At 49.6% G+C, this 17,601-nt stretch overlaps 1 protein-coding gene across 8 annotated transcripts in view; it reads right to left on the bottom strand.

Moving 5' to 3' along the window:
- GGT1 (gamma-glutamyltransferase 1) overlaps positions 1-17,601 on the bottom strand; it is a 66,217-nt gene that overhangs the window by 21,585 nt on the left and 27,031 nt on the right. Inside the window, exon 1 of one of the 8 annotated variants that reach the window (XM_083803907.1) lies at positions 11,688-12,638. The exons of 4 other annotated variants lie outside the window; for them this stretch is intronic. In XM_083803907.1, the coding sequence (XP_083660033.1) occupies positions 11,688-11,728 (41 nt within the window). In that variant the 5' untranslated portion in view covers positions 11,729-12,638. 3 more of the 8 variants (XM_083803910.1, XM_083803904.1, XM_083803913.1) reach the window with 3 other exon arrangements.

Here is a 17,601-nt window from a genome sequence, read left to right on the forward strand (position 1 = left end):
ATGCAGAAGGAGCAGCAATTTGCCTTTGACAAAAAACACTGGGATGTGTTTAGAGTAGAAGTTTTGATAAAGCCTATTGAGGCTGTACTCTTCTGACATCAAGGATTCATGCCACTAGCATATTTAATAAAGTTGTTATGATCCCGATGAGTTCTGATTTTTGTATCATAGAAAGGCTTGGATTGAAAGGGACCTTAAAGATCATCTAATGTAAGGTCATTATCATCCTAATGATATTCCAGATGTAGAAGGGAGATAAATCTAAATGAACATACAATTAGACAATGGTATAAGTTACCATTATGACAGACATATTGATGTGTAGAGTGTATGGCTTAAGTTATAAGGGTCAATGCAAAAAGCTATTTCCTGAACTTTCCTTGAAAGGATATTTCTACATCTTGTGTTGTCTTGTTCTGCCAGATATGGTGGATGTAAGCATGAAAGAGGTAACAGCTTACTGGTGTGGTATTTCATTTTGCAAGAGCACTTTCTTGATTTGGATAATAATGTTAAATCTTATTTCCTACTGTTTGGTCATGTTGGTCTGTGACCAACAAGTTGAACATAATAACAGTAACAAGGACCAGCTCACTAAACCTTTTCTCATTTTAAGTCCTATCTGACAATAGATGCAAGCCTTCCAGCTCTTCTCTTCCACAAAGTGCAACCGTCATCTCTTCAAGGAAATCCTTCTTTTATAACCTTTCCTCTCTGATACATTTATTATCTGCTACCTAGACTCAGTTGTTACTCCCAGATTTTACATCAAATTGCATGTTCCAAGGCCTGCACCATTTATTAGCTTTATGAATCCCTTTCATCTTTGCAAAGCCATTCTGTCAGGCCACCAAAGGGACTGTGTCCTTGCAGCTAACAGCTGCTTTTTCCTGCAGCAGCCGTCAATCAGCTCAGCAACAGTCCCACACAGCTTCACCACAAGCCCACCATGCTGGAACAAAAGAGGGTAGGGGGTTAGGAAAGGAAGAGAGGAGGGAAGAAGATGAAATAACATGGAAGAAAGAAAACCTAAACTGGTGGAAGGGAAAAATGGAGGGAGAAGGAATGAAGGAGGCAGATAAAAGGTCAAATAAAAAATGAATAGGAAAGGCAAACACTAATGGGCAAAAAATGAAATAGATGCTCATTCTCAAGGCCAGAGATTTCTCCACTTTAGCCTGACTGCTGCAGTTGGGCCTCTCTTTCACAATCTTTTTTTTGCAAGCACAGTGAAGCTCTCAGATCACACATGTAGTTCAGACTTTCTTGGTCCTTTGCAGAGGGTCTGTTTTATGTGCTGTTGCCTTACAGACTGTATGGCATCTGAACAGGAAAAATTACAGATTCCAAAATAACAGACTAAGGGCTACATTCACCGAAGACATTTTCACAGAATTCAGCAGAACTCAGAGAAGAGCTCAATTCCAAACTGAAAAAAAACACCTCATACCTGCTTAAACTCACTCGCTTTTGCTAAATCAAGACTTTACAGATAGATGAGGTAGATTGTCACAGAGCTGGTTTGAACAACTTTTCATCCCCACAGAGTGCCCAGCAGAACCGGGACATGTAGCAACCCAGGACTGGGTCCTTGTGCTGGAACAGAGAGAACAGCCCTGCTCCTGCAGAGCCCCCCTTTGGCACGTTAGAAGGGCTTCAGCACACAGGCAAAACGGCTATCTCAGCTATCTGGGTACCAAGAGGCTTTTCAGCTGGGGATGTTGTACCTCTTCCACTACAGATGTCACAGATCAAAGAGCCAAGACCAGAGCCAGGTCTTTGCTTTCCGAGCACGTGCAGGACAGGGCCATTCTCTTGTTCTGGTAATGAGCACACAGTCTCCTGAGTGCTGTTCTGGTCCTTCACATGTCTAAATATTTGTTTTCCTAGGCAGAATCTGTTCTTTCTCACACAAATGCAGTTGCCATTGATAGTTCTGCACATCAGGAGCTCTGTCCTCTTCCCTGCTCCTGTGCTGGAGGTCTCCCACAGCACTGCCCTGCCATTCTGCTTCAGGAAGACACCCCCACTGTCATTCCACAGTCCCTGCAGCTTTTCTAGCACTGCACCTGCCTCCTGGCCTTCCTCCTTGCTACTCGGTAAAAAACACTTACCAGTGCTTGACCTCCTACCCCAACAGGGCCTGCATTGACCAAGTTACCACTTAGGAACACAGAATAGTGTGGAAAGAGGCATGAATTTCAGCCCGTCTCTTCAACGCAGCTTTCTGTGAAGAGGACTGCTTATCAGCAGGACACTAATTTAAGTAAGAATTTCTCACCTTCAGAACCCCAGGAAATCTGCCTTCCACCCTTTTTTATAGTTCTGATCTCTCCGGTAGCTTTGAGTCTTTCCTCCGTCAAACAGCCAAAGCATCACTTCCCGTCTCAGCACACCACGCCATGCCACAAATACTATATACAAAACCACGAGAAAATGGTGACTCAGTTTCATAACCCTAATTACCAACTGTTCCACAGACCTGTTCATCTCAATTAGGAGTGAAGACCATACTAGTTTGAGTTGTAGACAGGGCATCTTCATGAGTTGGATGGGCCCTGTAGTGATTAAATAGCTTGCCCAGTGTTGTACATTGGATTATATTTGCAAAACAGATTAAGATCCCAGATCACTAGACTCCTAGCTCCTTCCTCTAATCTCATCCTGTGTCAGAAAAACCAATTCCTCTTGAAAACATCAGTTCATGTACCGCTGACCCTGCCAAGCCAGAGTTAAGCAGCTCTCCTAACTGGTGATCAGCGGCTGTTCAAATTGCCTGGACAGACACCCTGATGCCCATGACCTGACCTTTATTAATATGGGGGTGACTCGAGAGAGCCCAAATTCAACGTGGTAGATCAAGACCTGGCAATTCCTGGAGAAGGGAAACAATTGCTCCTCAAACCTGAGCCTGAAGGCTAATGAAACACGTACACGTTAATAAAGAATGATTAAAGAGCTGGAAAGACATGTAATAAAGGGAAAGAAAAGACTGCTCTATTTCACGCACCAACCCAACCAAAATATGGAGATGATACAATAAAATCATGCTATTTACTCACTACTTTGAAAGCTCTCTTCTCCCTGGAGGCAGTTCACCTTCTGCTAGCGGCACCAAAAGACGTTTCTTGCCCCTTATTCCTCAAGGGTTCCCAGAAACAAGGATTTCAAAAGCAAGATCGGTCACACAGCTGAGTGGCAGCAAGACTTTATATATGGGAGTGGTCAGAAAGGGAGGGTGATGTAATGAAGTTGTATCTTTGAGCTGTAAAGTCATTGCCACCCTTCCCCCTCCCCATCCCTGAAGGATTGCTGGCTCACATGGCAAGCTGAGGACAGTGGTCAGACACTTTCCGTACCATGCTTTCTCACAGTAAAGGGAACAGCATACAGGGTGGGGAGCAAGGAAGGATCAGACTTGAACGAGGACAATAGTTTGATGTTGGGTAGTCCCAGGAGTGATTCTGTACCGGCAGCGTCATTTCTTTTCTTTATACTTCAAACAATACGCTGCCAGTTGCTGGCCTTTCCCATGGCACGATACCCGGTAGCAAGGACACCATCTGTGTTAGGGCACCATTGCCACCATAGCCACCTCGCTGGGGAAAGCCCCACTCCTGCACTCTCCACAATGAACTGATGCTGGAGCACTGTCCCACCACATGGCCAGAGGGGCAGGGAGCCCTGCGGAGACAAAGGCACATGCATCCCCTAAATGGCACTGTCCTGGCCACTGACCTGGGAAGCTCTTGAGAGGTACATCCTGCCCTTTTCCATCCGAGGAAGTCTTGTAGCATGTGAACGGAGAGGAATTCTCTCAAGGATGTACTGTTGCTCTCCAAAGGGAAAATAATTCATTTTCAACTTCCTTCATTAGTCTTGTTGATCTTTCGCTGAAGGGCTTGTTTGACTGTGAGACGCCATGTCATGCACGAGGACAGTGTTTGACCAGCTGAGAGCTTATAAATTATTAGTTGAGTATCTCTGGCATAGCTGTATAACAGGACGCCACGTCTAACAGATGATGTGAGTGTCTTCTTGGCTGAAACAACTGGAAAGGGCAGGAGGCTCTCCAGGCTGTCAGAGGGGAAGTCAGAGTTACTGTCCCCTGCCAGCTACGACACCAGGATCTGCAGGTTCGTGCAACAGCAGCCAAATAAATGCCCAGCTCATGCCATTGAAATCCCGCACCAACAGGAACCTCCATGGTGAGTCCTTAGGTTTGGGTGGGGAAGGAAGATGCAGGAATGACTCTTGCAAGCAGAGCCGCTTGTGCAATGCACGGTGAACTGGACTGGAGAATGACCTTACTTTTTCCCCTTCCCAGGTTATTTTTCAGTCAGAGATCTCCCCTGACCTGTTCACATAACACCGTGGCAGCATAAGGAAGGGAACTATTTAAAACAGTACAAGGAATGTTTCCATATGCCAAATCATGGTCCGAATCTCATTGACCTTAAAGACTTGTGACTTGTTAGTGTCGTGGGAACCAAAACAGGTACGTATCTGAGTTAGATCCTCTTCTAACTGCTAGGAAGGCTGCAAAATGATTTTTTTTGCAGATCTAGGACAGACTTTCCCTTACATACGTAAGACTGTGTTTCTGTAATTTGCAATCTCAGTAAACCACTCCCTCTTGTCCTGTTGCTTTGGAGGGCCCCTGGCTTTGGAGCTGCTGGGATCAAACCAGAAACAACAAACACTGAATTATTCAGATATCCTTGTCCAAAGAAGAAAGTTGCACCCCTAGCAGGCATGCTTCAGCACAACCACAAGTGCAACAGACCCCATATATTCCAGGGAAAACTCTTCACTTGCTCAAGGTGCCTGTCTTTCATGGGATAGCTTGGAGGCAGGTTAAACACACTAGGTGGATGGCAAAGCAAGCTCTAAAGAAATTTTAAGCGCAAAGAGGAAGAACAGAGACATATTGTCCTCTTCCCTTGTTTCTCAACTGATACTCATGGTAAGAGAAAGAAGCTGCAAGGTCCCAGATTTTCAGTGAGTTTGGTACAACCTGGGCTCCCTCAGTTTGAGGGGAGCAAGCCCCACACCTAGGCAGAGATGAGGATAGCCACGGTGTGCAGTCCCTGCCTTCCACAGCACGGTGCTTCCCCAGACCCCTGACTGTCATCCTAGATGGGAAAGGGAGAGGGGCCAGTGGAGACAAACAGTCCTAGGCAGTGATCGGGCAGAGGAATAGGAGCCAGGGGAGTCCATGTAAAGCTGCTTACCAAAGAACACGCTCCTGTTCTTGTCACCCCTACAGGAAGATCCCCAGACTTCACAACCTGTCCAGACTGCCAAATTCTTATTATCGTCATTACAAAAATTTGTACCGCTTAACAACATTTTTAAGCTACTGCCAGGGCCAGGGCACCTTACATGCTAACGTGAGAAAAGCATTCAGACCCTCGCTTTAGAGACAGGATCAGAGCAACTTGCCCAGGCTTCAGAGCAGATCAGTCTGAGCTGAAACTAGGAATCTTCCCCCCAGACTCCCTTAAGCACGCTGCTAGACATCACTTCTTTTCTCTGTCAGGCTTCCAATATATATATTAAATCCAGACACAGTTGGAAGTGACAAGTGCAGAAGCTGACAGCGATCTAACAGCGCGGTGCCTGGAGCTACGTGGGTTGTTGTTTTCGCTGTTTCTCATGGCTTTATTTTCTCCCCTAGTGTAAACAGGAAATGAATGAAACGTGGAGGTAGCTCCTTCTCCCTGCAGAGAATGACAACAGATTAGATTGCAGTGCAGGAGCCAGGGAGAAGTTCAAAGTGTTTGCTACTTAATGGAAAACTTGCAGGCTACTATAGAAAGTTGTTGGGTGATTAATTGCTGTTAAAGTCTAACCAAAGCAAGCGGGCCCTAAAACCAGAGGAACAAGGACTTTTCCCAGGAAGAGCCAATGTCTACCACACAAATCCCTTCTTCATTCTGTGTAAGAAAGAGTGGGACTCAGAGCCGTGAGGCTCACACGTTATCCTTGGACATGAAAGCACACTGCCCCGAGGCTCAGCCCTGTGACGTGTGTGTGCAGCCTGCCCAAGCTTGGTGCCCAGCCGTGTATCCCAGGAAGCCTCACAACTTCCCATCCTTTTCTCAGCAGCTTCTGCTGCAGGATCAGCTCTGCTGCTCTCAGAGCAACAGCTGAAACCCCTCAGCGTAAAACTCAGCACATCCTGGTATACCAGAATCAAGCTTGGGTTACCTTTGTATGGCATGTCTGCAACCCCATTACTCAGTAGCTCCTGCCCCATAGCTGGGGTGGGGTTGAAACATCTCACAGAGGGACAGGGCAAAGCAGCAGAAGCCAGAAGTGGTGCAGCCAGCCCCAGGTCTTCTATCCCCAGTCATCTGCCCCCAGCCCCACTGTGGGGCCGCTCAGCTGACACAGTGCTGAGACCTGGCCCTTCTCTGAGGGTGCTGCAGGAGCAAAGAGCCACTAACAGCTCGTCAGGTGTTGCATTGGAAGAATTTTCACAGAGTCCCTGAGAAGGCTTTAGATACAGTGCTAAGCTGCACTGAATGTGTAAGGCAACTTTCCTGGCGGTGCAGCCCATCTCTGAGCTGAGCGCCCAGAAATGAGTTAGGTAGGGCTGGGGAGCTCAGGTTCACTCCAGAAACACAGGTTCACACTCCGGACAGGCAAGGAGGGTGCCCAGCAGCAGTAGAGGTCCATCCAGCACTGCACGGGAAGGATGCATATCATGCCAGACAGCCCATGCTATAAGTAAGAGTCTGGACTTACATCTGTTTTACTCCAACAGGTCAGCACCTCCCACTCTCTATTTGCTTCTGAGAGTGACAGTCTCTGGAAAACAAATGGATTTTTCCTTCTAAAGGAAAGCTCCAAGCACTCCCCTCGTCATACCTTGAGGCTCACAGTTAGTCCAGTTAAGGTTTAGATAATACAGTTCACTTGTGTGGCTATTTGCAACCCGGCTGCTTTGACCTTGAGAGGGACACAGGACAGATCTAGTCTTGGTGAAAACATCCCTATGCCACAGCCCATACATGGGATGGACACTACCATATAACGGGGCAGGCTCCTGTCCCAGCCCGTGCTTCAGCAAAGCACTCGGTTATGTTCAGCTTCTACCAGTCCAAGGGTATGTATGGAAATCACTGGCTGTTACCCTTCTTCCCCAGGATGGTGGTCACAAAGTTCATGTAGAAAAGGGGGGAAAGTATGAGAAACTCCTTTTCCCATTGCTTTCTTGCAACTACAAGACTGACGCAAAGAATCTCCTCTTAAAAGAGAAGCAGGAACCTGAAATCACAGCATGAAACCACAGAGATGGGAGCCTGCCATGAAGGGCTTCTGTATCTGTCTGAGTGCAGAAACCTGGCAGGTGGGATGCTCACAGCATCCTCTCCTCTGGGCAGGACATAACATAGGGCTGTGGAATGGATAGGTGTTCAAACGCTGATAGATCTCCTGTCCTGGGAGAGGCAACCTGCTACCAGGAGAACCAGGCTTACATTTCAAATACAGTTCCCAAAGCCCCACATGGGAGAAAAGAGCCTGTCTGGTTAATCTGTACCCCTCATCTTCTTTAGGCTTGTTTATTTTAGCATGGTAAAGGGCACCAGAGTTAAACCACTTTTGAACTACCAAAATCACAAGTTTCTGTCTCAAAGCAACCTGCCTTAGACATGGGGTAGCAGTCAGGCAGGCTGCAGGCAGAGGCCATCCCTGCGCAGCTCTAGGGCAGTTCCTCTTGCCCTGGGTTTGGGAGAAGGGTGTGTGCTGCAGAGACTGGGCACGCAGCACTGAGCCTGCAGGTAAGCTCAGCCCCATCGGTTCTCCCGCTCCATCCAACGTGGCTGGGTTCCTTTGGGTTCGCCCCGCAGCCTCTATGTGTCAGAGGCAGGTGCTGGATGTTTCCCATCTGCTGCCATTTCCATTGCCAGTGGAAAGCACAGGTCCCTTTATCATGTCACAACCTGACCTCTGCGGAAGGCTTTGTTTGTTTTCCCAGTGTGCCAGGGCTGCAATTAGCCAGCAGAGCAGGCCAGTGGCACCTGCATGGCAGAGCACCAAGGGATACGAGGGAGCAAGCTGCCCCTTATCAACCTGGGGGCCCTGACCTCTGCTCCCAGGCAGGGAGAAATGGCAACGAGTCAGAAACCACAGACATCATCCTAGCTTTGCACTCCTGAAGATGAGGGTGTCTCCCACAGGTCAGGACAAAGGGTAGCACAAGCATACACACCCTGAACTACGAGAACCCCGGCAGCCAGTGACATTTAGCACAAATAGAGACTCGCAGGGGAGTGAGTGGCCTCCCTAGGGAGAGTCCATCACCATCATGCTTCACTCAGGCTGCAGCAATATCCCCACCCTCCTTCATCCCCCAGATGCTGGGAGCACATCCCCAGCTCCAGCCCTCTGATGCCTGGGAAGATGGCATAAACATTTCCTGAATGCTGTTGTGCCTCAGTTTCCCCCTCCTCACCCGCGCTGTGGCCTCGCAGTGCTGGAGCAGACGGACAATCTGCAGGGAGGTCAGCCCTGGTGCATAACGGGGAGCTCAGGGTAAAAGTCCCACACGGCTGCTCCCTTGTGAGAGCTCCCATGGCCAGAAATAAACTCTCTGCAGGCCTGTGCAGAGACAAGAGACTGGATGAAAGAGACATTTTTTTTTTTTTTTTTAAAGAGAGAGCAGGAAGGAGTAAAGAAGAGAGGCAGAGTCCAAGGGTCCAGGGCTTGGCCCTGCCGTTCAGATCTGAGGCTACCAGAAATGCTGGCTGCTCTTGAAAGGGCTTCCTGCTTCCCCCTTGCGTTGCAGGCCTGCAGCACACAGATCCCACCAGCCTCGAGCTAATTTGGGCTTGCTGGGGAGAGCACGGAAACACAATGGGGACAGGAGCGAAAAGCAATGGGGAGGATGACACTCAGGAGACTCATCCTTATCAAGGAACAAAATCATATCAAAGGGGAGCCGCGGAGACTGGGAAGAGCCTTTTGTAAAACCCGCAACTGAGTCAAATCCTGCTGTTTTTACACATTGGTCCCCTGGGAGCCCTATCATGAAGATTGCCCCAAAAGAAGCTCCTGTGCCAGGTCAGGCCACTTGCTGGATGCGCTGCTTGTGCATCAGTAACGCACCCACTGCACAGTCATCGTTTTCCCTGTGTGTGTGCTTTTTAATTATGGTTTTTGTTTGCAGAGTGTCTCTTATAGAAAGGACAAAACGCATTACTCTCAGATTATTAAAATTACACTCAGAGTTTCCCAACTGCTAATTACACCCAGGCAGCAGCATCGCTGTAATTAAAGCTGGGACGGCACGTCCGGGGAGCTGGGAGCCCAGCTGTCCCCTTCCCTGCACCGCTCTAACCAGACTGGGCTGGCCAGATCCAGGCTCAGCCACACCATGGGCTCAGCCTGCCCAGGCTACGACCCCTCCCGTGACATACAGACACTGCCACTGCTGCACCCCGAAGAGAGATGATGCACACACACAAGGCCAGGCACCTCCTCAGCACCAGGCTGCGGGTGCCCCTGCACCAAGTCTGCCCAGGTTACAGCCCAGCACCTGCACTGAGCCTGCTGCATGGGCTAGGGGAGTGAAGGGAAAGGCCAAGCCATGGGGTTATGGTGTTTGGGGGAAGAAAAGAGGGCTTAGTTTTGTTTCTACTACTGAATGTTTGCAATAAATCACATTGCCCATCTGAGCCTCCGTTCCCTTGGATGTAGAACAGGGACTGGAGGCTTCCCTGTTAGTCAAGGGGCTCTGGGGACAAACTGCAGGGAAGTGTTCCTGCTGGCTCCCCCCTCACACAAGCACACACTTTAAAGCCTGTGGCATGCCGACAGACTAGGGGGTGAGGTGCACAGGGGAAGATGGGAATCCCTAGGGAGACTATGAGGCCCGAAGAGCTGAGAGACAGCAGCTCAGCAGTCTACAAACCTGTGAAGTCAGGAGCTCGCTGGAGAACCAATCCTGCCTCTGCACTGCTTGGTCCTGGGAGAAGAGCGACCGCAGGTGTGTGAGCAGCCCTGCCAGCAATGCTCACAGCAAAACACCTGCCCTGAGCTCAGACACCTCAGAAATAGAGCTCTCCAGAGCACAGCTGGGACCAATTAAGCTTCAGGCAACTGGGGGCTTGACACCAGCACTGGCCTCCCACTGCCAGGTGATGCTTTGGAGGAGAAATTCCACCTCCAGGAAGATGGAGCACTGATTAGGGAAAGTAGATAAACACTGCATCTGTTTCAGGATGGGTTTCCTTCCCACTGAAATCCCCAGAGTTTCAGTGCTCAGCAGGATGCAAGCACATTCTTAAATGATTTCCTGGAGCTCTGGTTTCAAAGACCAGCCCCTTCAAAAGCCATAACATTCCAAGATCAATAGCAGCCCCAGGAGAGCTCCGAGCATGCCGGCTCCAAAACCACTGAGCTATCACTAGAGCCAGTTATGCTATCAGATGCTGTGGCACAAGTCTACCTTTTCATATTTAAAAAGGCTACTAAGACTTCCTAAGCAATCAAGCTTAAGCAGAAAAAAAAAAAAAGAGGAAAATTTACATTTCAGAAACAGCACGAAATGCCTCTGCAGTATATCCTGCAAACTTGCAGTGCTTCACAGGGAGCAAAGCAGCAGATGCAGTTCATAAGCAAAGAGGAGCAGGGCTAACGGACCCCTGGATGTGATCCAGAGAGCGAGGATACATTCATCTGTTCCTCAAACAGTTTTATTCCTGACTCCCTGAAGTTGCTAGTAAGAGGTTCGGGGAAGCAGAGACCAAACATTTTTTTTTCATCCAACACAAATTACACATGAAGAATGAATAATCAAATCTTCACGTGGAAAAAGCTTAGAGTGGGGTGCCCTATGGATGCTAGAGGTATCCAAATGTATTTAATTGTGGCCCAGTAATGAAATGGCACAAGATAATATACGGTGCTAGCAAAGGGTATCAGGAAATTTTCGAGGAGCTTGTGGAAAACTTGAAAATGTCTGTGAAACAGTGCAAATAAGGGCAAACAACATTCAGCACAGAGAAATGTGTAATAATGCCTGGCTGTGATAAACCAATATTGATGGATTTGAGCTAACAGCTCTTTTCACCACCACTAAATCCCTAATACAGATTTGTGGAAAAAATGCAGCAAGAAGAAAGCAAGATTTTGTCAGCTCCTGATTCACCCCCTCTTATTTAGAGCTTATAAATGAATCTGGGTCTGCAAGAAGGAGTAGTATTTCTTTAAAAAGGATAAAGAGGACAGAGTCGGAGTTAAGAATCAAAGCTGGCAAGCCAAGCAACAGCTATAGAAGCCATTCGAAAAATAACTTACCTAAGAAATTGCATAACAAAAAGATTATGCCCAACAACCTATACTTGGATCTAAAAACAAGTGTTCTGTGATCTGGGGCATTCGCTTAAGTAAAGCTAACTGTAGCTCCCCTTGGAACAGCACTGAAATCTATCCAAATAGGAGAATTCCAATTCTGACAGAGGTCTGTATTTTCGTCCATTAAAACATATGTGCCACGTCAGAGCACGGGAACGCAGTGCCTGGAAAGCAAAGGCAGGATCCCCGAGAGCTTCAAGCCTTCCTCGCCCTACCTGGAGCCCTTATCGCCCAGCCTCATCTCACCTCCAGCCTCCACAGAGAGTCACTGCTCCCCGCTCCATCCACCCTACAGACACACCTGCGCGCTGCGATCCTACCTGGAGCCAAGCGGGATTTTCCAAGCAGGCGGTGCCGGCATCTCAGGGGGCCTCCCAGCGCCCCCCCAGGGCCTGGAGCCTGGCCCAGGGGAGAGGAGAGCCTCTCCTCCAGAGAGCAGGGCTGTCCCCCTGCGGGGGAGAGGCTGGGGCAGTCCCAGTTCTTGTGCTGGGCACTAGATGGCACAGACGGGAGGGAATTTCAAGGTAGCCAGCCTCCGGTCAGATCCGTGGCTTTCCAGACGCGGGGGCCCGCTGGTTGTCCAGAGGAGGCAGCTGCCACGGGGGGTGCTGGCAGTGGCACCCCCCAGGGCATCCCCTCTGTGCGGCACTGCCCTGCTGCATCCCCTCAGCATCCCGTCGCGTCCAGCCAAAGGGTCGGCCGTCCTGTGCCGAAGCTGGAGGGTCCTGCAAGGGCTGTGCCCTGTGGCTGTGCTCCTGCACATCACAACAGGCTCCCTGCTTCGGGCACACAAAGATCTTGTTCGTGGAGCAGCCCCGTATTTGGCTCGAATTGCATCAAAAAGAGAGGGGAAACTGTCCCCAGGGATCGACTGTCCTGTTCCACTGTCAGACTGCACCTTGGGCACCACCCTACAGGATGACAACCACGACACAGCACCAGGGAGCACAGGGAGGGATGTCAGGGGCCAGGAGCCCCATCAGCAGTCCCTCTGGGCACAAGGCCAGCACCCCAGTGCCCTCCTTTGCCCTATGTAAAGGAGGGAGGCACTCGGTCACTGCTCTTACAAGCGTATTTCACAAGGTAGCTCCTCCAAAGCAGCTCACTCTTTTCCCTCTGGTATCCATCCCTTTTGGCACCGATGCCTGTGATCACCGAGGCAGGACCTTTGTCCAGGAGCCTTCCCAACCTTACCTACCTCGATTCCTTTAAGGCGTGGATGAAATTCCTTACAAGTGAACTGTGTGGCCTGATGCACTGAGGCAAACATGGGCTAAGCCACACAAAAGTGCTGCGATAAGCACAGGAAAGGCCAAAGCATTTTTTACGGTGAGAAAACAAGGAGGGGAAGGTGGAAGGTTGTGTGCTGGCCTCTGCTGTTCTGACAACAGAAATTCACTTCACTTCAAAGGTTAACACAGTTAGTGCATCTGGTGAAGATGATAGACTCTGACAGCCTGTCTGGAGAGGCTCCATCTGTAGCACCACAGGAGGGAAAGCCTCTGCAAGGATGTTACTGAGGGAGCAGCAAGCTTCGTGCACGAGACAGAAGTGGCACAGGCGGTTGTTTTCCAAACCAAACCTGAAGCTGGCAAAGCCTGAAAGAACCCCTGTGCTAAGCAACCCAGCGGTGCCAGGTATTACCGACCCAGGTAAGGTTCCTAGGAAACGCCTGTTTGCTGGAGGGAGCAGTGCTGGAGAGGCAATGCAGCAGCCTTCTTGTACTCCCCTACTACTCTTTAAGTACTTAGGTTATTATTATTATTATTATTTTAATCTGAGATGTCTTTTTACATCAGGATATAGAGGGAGAAAAACTAGTTAAGCTGGGAAGAAATAGGAACAGGTGGTCACTTTTCCAGGCCTGCCATGATCTGCAAACAAGTTTTTAAAGACAACCTTACACAGGAGAGAAAGCTCACAGGTGCTTGCCTTGGTGCCAAGCACTGCTCAGCCTCCAGTTCCTTCCCACAGGTGGTTTCTGTGTGGCACCAGCTGAGATCCAGCGCTCTGTGCCGCGAGGACACGTGGCTGCCGGCACTGTTACGCACTGCCTCTCATCATACGCACCCAATGGCTGAGCACCCTGGTCCTGTCCCACAGGATTGTTGTCCCCAGCCCTGCTCTTGGGTGGGCTTGGTGATACTGCGGGTTTGTACCAGAGACCCCACAGAGAGGAATTTCCTTCTCAGTGCCTTCCCCTGCTCCCGGTGAGGGCAGAGGGAGTTTTGCCCCAACAGAAGCAAGCACACGAGTGGGGTGTCTGCTCTCTCATGCTCCCTCAGCCCATTCTGTGCTTGCTCCCACCGAGTCTCTGATTTTCAGCCTCCGATACAAGGCACTGAGCTCAGCCAGAGCCTGGGGCTTGTTTCACACACACAACACTCACAGGCAAGCCTGAATTTCCAACCCTGTCAGTCTAATGGGGACTCTACAGATCAGATCTTTCTCCAAATTACAGAGGCTGTTGGAGAATCTGAAAGGAGAATCAGAGGTATCGTTCTGCTGAGCAGGAGGACGTCTTACGTGCCATCCTCATGGCTGGACTCGCTTCACTCTGCCAGAGCCAGTGAGACGGTGAGAGCTCTGAGCACCTCACACAGCCGCCTCTCAGGCCAGCTGCCTGCCTTTTCATGTGCAGTGCTGGAGTGGATCAGACCTCCACAGTCTGGCTGTCTGGCCACAACCGTGGCCTCCAGCGCCGGGTCCACATGCTCCCCTGGAGACCTCTGGTTGTTCTCAGCGGTTTAGCACTGCACTAAGATGCTTAGACCCAATATAATCTGTGCACTTAGCAGTTTCAAATGCCTAAAGAAGATTAACAGCACCAGGCGCTGCCTTCAGCCTCTCCTGTAGGGGTTTAAGATGATTTAGCTCTTTTATGGAATTGTAACTCCAGCCCACAGCCTGAAATTGCAGAGGTCCCTTTTAAGCCAGGTTTTTAAAAAGCTCTTTAGAAATATTTTTATGAGACATAAAAAAAGGGGTCCCAGAGGAATGTGCTCCAAGATGAGATGTTTCTGCTGCTGGAAATGTGAGAGCTCCATGGCTATGGCACAGTTTAAGTCTATGCAGGGTTCTCATCTGCTGTTTCTCCTTAGATCAGGAGAACATTGCTCCTTCAATGGTATAATGTATAATAATGTCTGGAGAAGTCCAAGGGCATTCCCCTATACCTTCCATAAGCCTTGCAAAATCATCAGCAGGTGAGGAGCTGCTGCTGTGCCCCAAAGACAGGTGGCTGAACAACAAGGCAGCCCCCTGGGACCCCTGGCTTCCCCTGGAGGTGCCAGCTCCCGGCATTGGCTTTGTTAGCTGCATTTGCTCTGCGTGTTTTGATTTTACCGCCCCACTTTACAGGCTGATCAAAAGCACAAGGGCCTTATGCTGTTGCCTTGAAAAGCCTCCTGCTGATCCCAGTGATGCTCCCTTCCCTTTCTGTAGGGCTTCCTGTGGGTCTTGCAGATTCTCTAGGGGAAAGCAGAGAGCTGGGAAGGACAGAAAACACCTGCAAAGCACCCACAGCGCCAGAGTTCAGTTCGGCTGAACTGCTGCAGTGGCTGAAGTGCCTGGGCAGAATGCAAGAAGAGTCAGGGGCTTCCCACCACCTCCCTCTGAAAGCCCATGTGGGGCTGGAAGAGATACCCCACGCTGCGGGTATGTGATACGCTTCCTGAGTGGGACAGGATGGGATGGGAAAGGCAAGGCCTTTGTGGTGAGCCTGTCCGGCCCCAGTGCTTCCAGGGCTGTGACGAGTATCTCCGGTGATGCTTTCAGAGCTGCTTGCTCTGCCTTTCTGCCAGGCGCTACAGCCACTGCAGCAGTTCAGCGCAACAGACTGTGCGTCCAATCCTCACAGCATCCAGCTTCGCAGTCCAGCTTAATTGAATCAAGGTAAAACTCATCTAGATAAAACGGGTGCAGGGTGCTCCCAGAACAGAGATAAGTAGAAATCCTCCACATACCTCAGATATCTCATTAATTCATCGTGAAAGTAGTGGAAGTTTGGAATTCTCCTGTGCAAAGAAGTCAAGTTAATGCCATGCACCACTGGAGAGGACTGGTGACCTTCCCTGTGCTTGCAGCAGTGGTGTCCAATTTAACTGTGACCACAAGATCATGGGTTGTTAAGGTTGTCTATGCAGGCAATACTGAAGCCAACAAATCTGCTTTCATGTGCCCCGTTAGAACTTGATTAATTTGCTTATAATGAGCAGACCAGTGTCCGTGATTACTTAGCAGAACTCTGTCATTTCTAAAGCCCGTTACTGCACAGATGCATGCCTCGGACCTGGAGCACCAGAATACTTAAGGGGCCTCATGGGCCACAAAGAGAGCCCCAGCTGCAAGAAGCAAAAGGCTTAAGACCTAATTAATATTACATGGGATACTGTTACCATCTCTCCATCAAGTGGAGAGTCTCAGCAGCGCGTGTCTGCATGCAGTTACTGCTGCCAGCACTGATGCTGTGGGGACTGCCCAAGACCGTAGCCCGACTGACACTGTGTTCATCCTTCCTCTCCCTACCTCCATGCACTCTGCACTGCCATTAAGGGGGTTTCTTCCCTCAAGCTGTGCTGCTGTGGGAAGGCAGACCTTCTCCAGGTCCGTGCTGCTTTGTTCAGTCAAGGGTTTACAAGTGGCTGGGTGATGAAGCTCCCCATGTATGTTTCCCCTGCCTGCAGACAGACTGGGACAGAACAGCATGTGCACTTGCCCCCAGATATGACAGAATTAAACTTGGAGCATGGACTAGCTCTTTGCAGGTATTCACCCAGGACTACAGCTCCCTCTTCTCCAGGAGGCTTGGGTTTGAGGGATCTGCCAACAAGCTCAAAGCCACTCCAAGAGAAATAACAACTTGGGAGCTGTGACAAGCTGGTGTGCAGGCAAGCAAAAGCTGAAGTCATAAACTGTGAGGCAGTAAATGCAGTGCCTGGCAGCTCAGCTTCACCACCGCCTTAATCCTCTTTCCTTTCTTAAATGCTAAATTAATCAATTACATTTCCAGCCCAGCAACAACAGGCAAAAATGTAGCCTTCATCATATACAAGGCAAACATAATTAGGATTGCCATTCAATTCCAGCTTGACCAGCATACAAATGAGAACAGCCTCAGCACGCGGGCGTGCTCAGCACACGTGGCCGTGTGCGTGCCGGGGTCCTCGCAGGCAGGGGCAATTGGAATTACAGTCACACCACCAGCCAAAGTTATTTCAAGGAAAAGGGCCGTGGCGTGAGCTCTGGCTGCAGCAATCCAGCTCTGCAGTCTCTGCTGGGAGTGCCATGGCTCCAAGCACTACCCGAAGGAGGCAAAGACACATTATACAGTACAAACTCAAGGCACCCCACCAGTTGTTCAGGGAGGAAGCCACAACCTTCCCAGACACAGCCCATGAGCCCAATCCCCCAGCCAAGCGCTGCGTATGCCACAGGCCCTACAGGGACGAGATGATACAAAAAGCGAGAGGCCTTGGCAGCCTGGGGCCATGGTGCCAGCGCAAATTATTTCTGCAGTCAGAAGGGGTGAGCAAATACTATCCCCTCCCCAGTCTTCCAATGTCACTGTCACCGAGTCACAGTGGGCTAAGCTCACAGGGCAAGGGCAAGAACAAGCCAGGAGTGTTCAATGAAAGCATCAGCTCAAGGCTCAAAGGCATTTGAAAAAGCAAAGTTAGTGCTAGGAGACAGACAGAGCAAAACCACAAACCTCACTGTGCTAGCCGGTAGCTCTGGGGTGCATCTGCATCCCCATGGCTCTTGTGCCAGCTCACTAGAGCCTACAGCAGGACTAGAGGAGGGGCAGGGAGCTGATTAAGGATGATCTAAGGTCTGAAATGGCTTCTGCCCGAGGGACGGGTGAGCAGAGCAGAACTCTTCAGCCCGGGGAACATAAACGTGGACGTGATGGAGGTTTATCATTTGAGAATGGCTTTGAGGAAATGAATAGAGAGTGACTGCCTGCTGTCTCTTCCATGATTTTAGTTACAAAGAATCAGATGAAAACAGCAAGCGACAGATTCAGGACAAAGTAAATATTTCTTCACACAACACTGCTGAGCAGTGGAACTCACTGCTGTGAGATGCTGTGTGTGCCCAAAGTTTGCTCAGGATGAAAAGAGTTTTAGAAGAAAAAAAGTAAAGGATGATTAAATAGAGAGATCCCTACCTCAGGAAATTCCTGAGCTATGTATAGTTATTGGTTAGGAGAATATTCAGGAGAACACCAGCCTG

Source organism: Anser anser (assembly GCF_964211835.1).
Source record: "Anser anser genome assembly, chromosome: 18".
In the NCBI taxonomy this organism is placed as follows: Eukaryota; Metazoa; Chordata; class Aves; order Anseriformes; family Anatidae; genus Anser; species Anser anser.